General features: G+C 63.9%; 2 protein-coding genes across 2 annotated transcripts in view; both read right to left on the bottom strand.

The window, feature by feature from the left end:
* The window catches only part of EMIHUDRAFT_199290 (hypothetical protein), a gene marked incomplete at both ends in the record, with an annotated part of 3,931 nt that extends 3,459 nt beyond the window's left edge, over nt 1–472 (bottom strand). Inside the window, one exon of the mRNA XM_005757869.1 lies at nt 422–472. Within this exon, the coding sequence (XP_005757926.1) occupies nt 422–472 (51 nt within the window). The remainder of the gene's footprint in view (nt 1–421) is intronic.
* A 2,627-nt stretch (nt 473–3,099) lies between these two features.
* Nucleotides 3,100–3,135, bottom strand: part of EMIHUDRAFT_199289 (hypothetical protein) — a gene marked incomplete at both ends in the record, with an annotated part of 1,289 nt that continues 1,253 nt past the window's right edge. Inside the window, one exon of the mRNA XM_005757868.1 lies at nt 3,100–3,118. Coding sequence (XP_005757925.1) covers nt 3,100–3,118 — 19 coding nt within the window. The remainder of the gene's footprint in view (nt 3,119–3,135) is intronic.

Below are 3,135 nucleotides of genomic sequence, written 5' to 3'. Positions count from 1 at the left end.
CAGGAAAGGCGCGCATGCAGCCCTACGTCTTCCCCTCCTCCCCAGAGGCAGCGAGTAGGCCGCGAGTGGAGGACTCGAGCGCCTACACGTTTTTGTGCGAGTGGCGATGGCAAGGGGCGCTCTCTGGGGGCGGGCGGGCGGGCGGGCGGGCGGGCGGGCGGGCGGGCGGGCGGGCAAAGTATCTGGGCGCGGCGTTCGTAGCAGCAGTTGCGGCGGCAAGCGCGATGTGAACAGTAGAGCTGCTCCGACGGTAGCAGCAGCATGCAGCAGCAGCAGCAGCAGCAGCAGCAGCAGCAGCAGCAGCAGCAGCAGCAGCAGCAGCAGCAGCAGCAGCAGCAGCCTCGCCTCCTGCGGTGTCTAGCTCTTGCAGTCTATCTAGGCGGCCGCGAGGTTAATATACCAAATAATGGTGTCAAAACACCGGGGGGTGGTCGGCGCGCAGGCACCTGAGGGGCTCCCGCCGAGCGCGCATTCCGCTCGGCGTCTAGCTACCCCTCCACATCAACACATGAGCTCTCTCCTCCACACTTGAGCTCCACAAGATCGTCACGGCACGCTCACTGTCACGCGCTCCCTCTGTTTCTCTCGTCACTGACTTGATTCGTCCCCATCTTTGCCTTTCTCCCTCCCTTCTTCCCGCGCGGCCGCTTCGCTGGTGGGGCACTGCTGCTCGCCTCGCCGCCTTCCGCCATCACGGTCGGCGCCTCGTCGTTAGGGTGCCCACAGGACCCAAAAGAAAATAGCTTTCCGACTCAAAAAGGGACGCACGAGGCAAATCTGATGTTGGAATGTTCCAATAGGAGCGAGGCCTCTTCCGTTGGGGGACCGAGTACACATAGGAAACGAGGGTTTCCCATTGTGACCCGCTCCAGTGCGAGCGTGACACTGCACTTGGCGCCGAGCGCCCGCGGCTCAGACCTTGTGCAGGCCACCCCTCGGTGAGTGCACCGGTCCGGACCGATGGCGCTCGGTGTGGAGCAAGCAAGACCCCCCCCCCCCCCCATCGGCGCGCGCTCGCCAGTCCCGGCTGCGGACACCTTCTGCAGCCCCCTGGGCCCGTGACAGCACCCCAAAACTGCCCCTCGGCGGCATACAGCACTGCCAGCCAGCCTCTTCCTCCTCCTCAAGGGCTGTACTATAGGCCATATTGCGCCGCCTCCTACTGGCAGCCGGGCGGGCGCGCGCCGCGGGCGCCTCGGCGCGCGCACGGCTCGCAAAGTTCGAACGAGTACTGCCGCCCGGCCGCCTCAAGGCTGCCGGGCGGCAGTACTCGCCTCGCAAGGCGCGCACCGGCTGATCTGGCTGCTGCGCCGGCGGCCGCTGCGCTGGCCGCTGCTGCGCCGGCTGGCGGGCGGTACGGCCGCCGGCGGCCGCTGCACCCGCGCCTTCCCTCGCGGGCGCCGTCGCGCCGCGCGCGCCCAACTCTGCTGGCACACGGCACGCGTCGTCACTCAGCCCGGAGAATAGGCGGTGCAGCGCGCGAAGCGCGCGCGATCTCGTACTTTTAAGGCTGGATCCGGCCATTCCAAGGGTATACCTTTGAGAATCCCCAGCGTCCCACCCTCCTAGTCACACTCTCAATTTCTCGACTGGCCAACACGATCGCCTCCCCCCAGAGGTGTCTCCATAATTCGACTTTGAGGGATCATATCTCAAAAAGCCGGGAGATAGCATAGCATTATTGTTGCATATTATGCCACATAAGGTCAAACTTGACCCCACAAGCATCAAGAACCCGATGCTCCGGCTCGACTGTGCCAGCACGCTGCCTCCTCGCACCTGCTGCCAGCAGCCGTCGCGGCCCGTGGTGCACCAGAGAGAGAGGTCGACGCGTTGCCCCCGCCGGCGACCCCGCGCGGCTCAGGCCGGCCAGAAGGTGTGTGGTGACGGCGCCGTGGCAGGAGTGCGGAGATGAGCTCGCCGAACGCGAGCAGCAGATGGCCAAAGTGTGCCAGCGCGAGAGCCTCGCGAGCGGGCGCAGAAGGAGCTCGCCGTGACACGATGCCGGGCGGTGGTGGTGCTCTGGCGACTGTGCACAGTGGGCAAAGTCAGGCTGCAACAGGGCAGCACGATGGTAGTGCCCTGCTGCAGCCTGGCCTGACATGCACAGGGCGAACAGAGGCGGTACTATCGTCCGGCGCTCGTCGTCGAATCTGGGCCAACTTCGACCGCCGCCACAGCTCGCCACGAGCACGCAGCGACAAAATATTGACTGTACGGAAGTTGAGGCTGGTCCAGAGGACGAGGCTGCCGTGCGAGCCGGCAGCAGGGGCTTCTCTGTTCATAGTACCGAATTCGGTACTAGGAAGGGGCAACCAGTATGTTTTAGGTATGTTGTTGGCAACCAGTATGTGGTGTGAAAACCCCTATTTGGTGGTTTACCCACATTATGCGAGTACCACTTCCTATCTCTCTTCGCAGTTTCTCACCAATTGCCCCGTTTGTGCCGCGTCCCGTGCCCCCGAGTTCGAACAAATCTCACCAATTCTCGCAGCGATCTTCATGCCACCTCGCGTTCTTCCCACTCTCGTCGTTCTCTCTCCTGTAAACTTCTCGTCCACACACCCGAGGTGGTGGGGCAAGGGGGGGCAACCCTCGCGTCGAAGAGTATACGGTGGGACACATGTAAATACAAGAAAAGCCCAAAAAGGAACTAAGGAACAAGAACAACGTCGAACACATTTTCAGGGTGGCCCTCTCGAGCCGCCGGGAGGCTGGGCGTGAGCGAGTGAGAGCGGCAGCCCTGAGAGCGCGACCCGGCACCGGCCTCGTCTACCCGCGTCGCGAAGCGACACCGAGACCCGTGCGCGGGAGAAATGGCCGAGAGGCTTGAACGGCTACGAGGGACGAGGAAACTCGCGAGGAAGCTCTCGGGCTGTCGCCGTCTCTGCAGCCGCCTCGGCGCGGCCTCGTGCTCCCAGCAAGCCCGCCAAATAAGAGATCGGAGGGAGGAGAGAGGGGAGAGGAGAGAGAGAGAGGGAACGAAGAGAAGAGAGGAGAGGGAGGGAGGGAGGGGGGGGGGGGGGGGAGCTTCCCCCCATCAAAACACGAAAACCCAGAATGGAGCTATCGTTGTTGCCGCAGGGCCCCCGGCCACTCTTACGTCCCGACTGTTGCCCTCCCCCGAAAAAAGGG

The sequence above is a fragment of the Emiliania huxleyi genome, assembly GCF_000372725.1.
Source record: "Emiliania huxleyi CCMP1516 unplaced genomic scaffold EMIHUscaffold_9, whole genome shotgun sequence".
Classification (NCBI taxonomy): domain Eukaryota; phylum Haptophyta; order Isochrysidales; family Noelaerhabdaceae; genus Emiliania; species Emiliania huxleyi.
The sequence above is the reverse complement of the archived record's forward strand: the minus strand, read 5'-3'. Positions and strand labels throughout refer to the sequence as shown.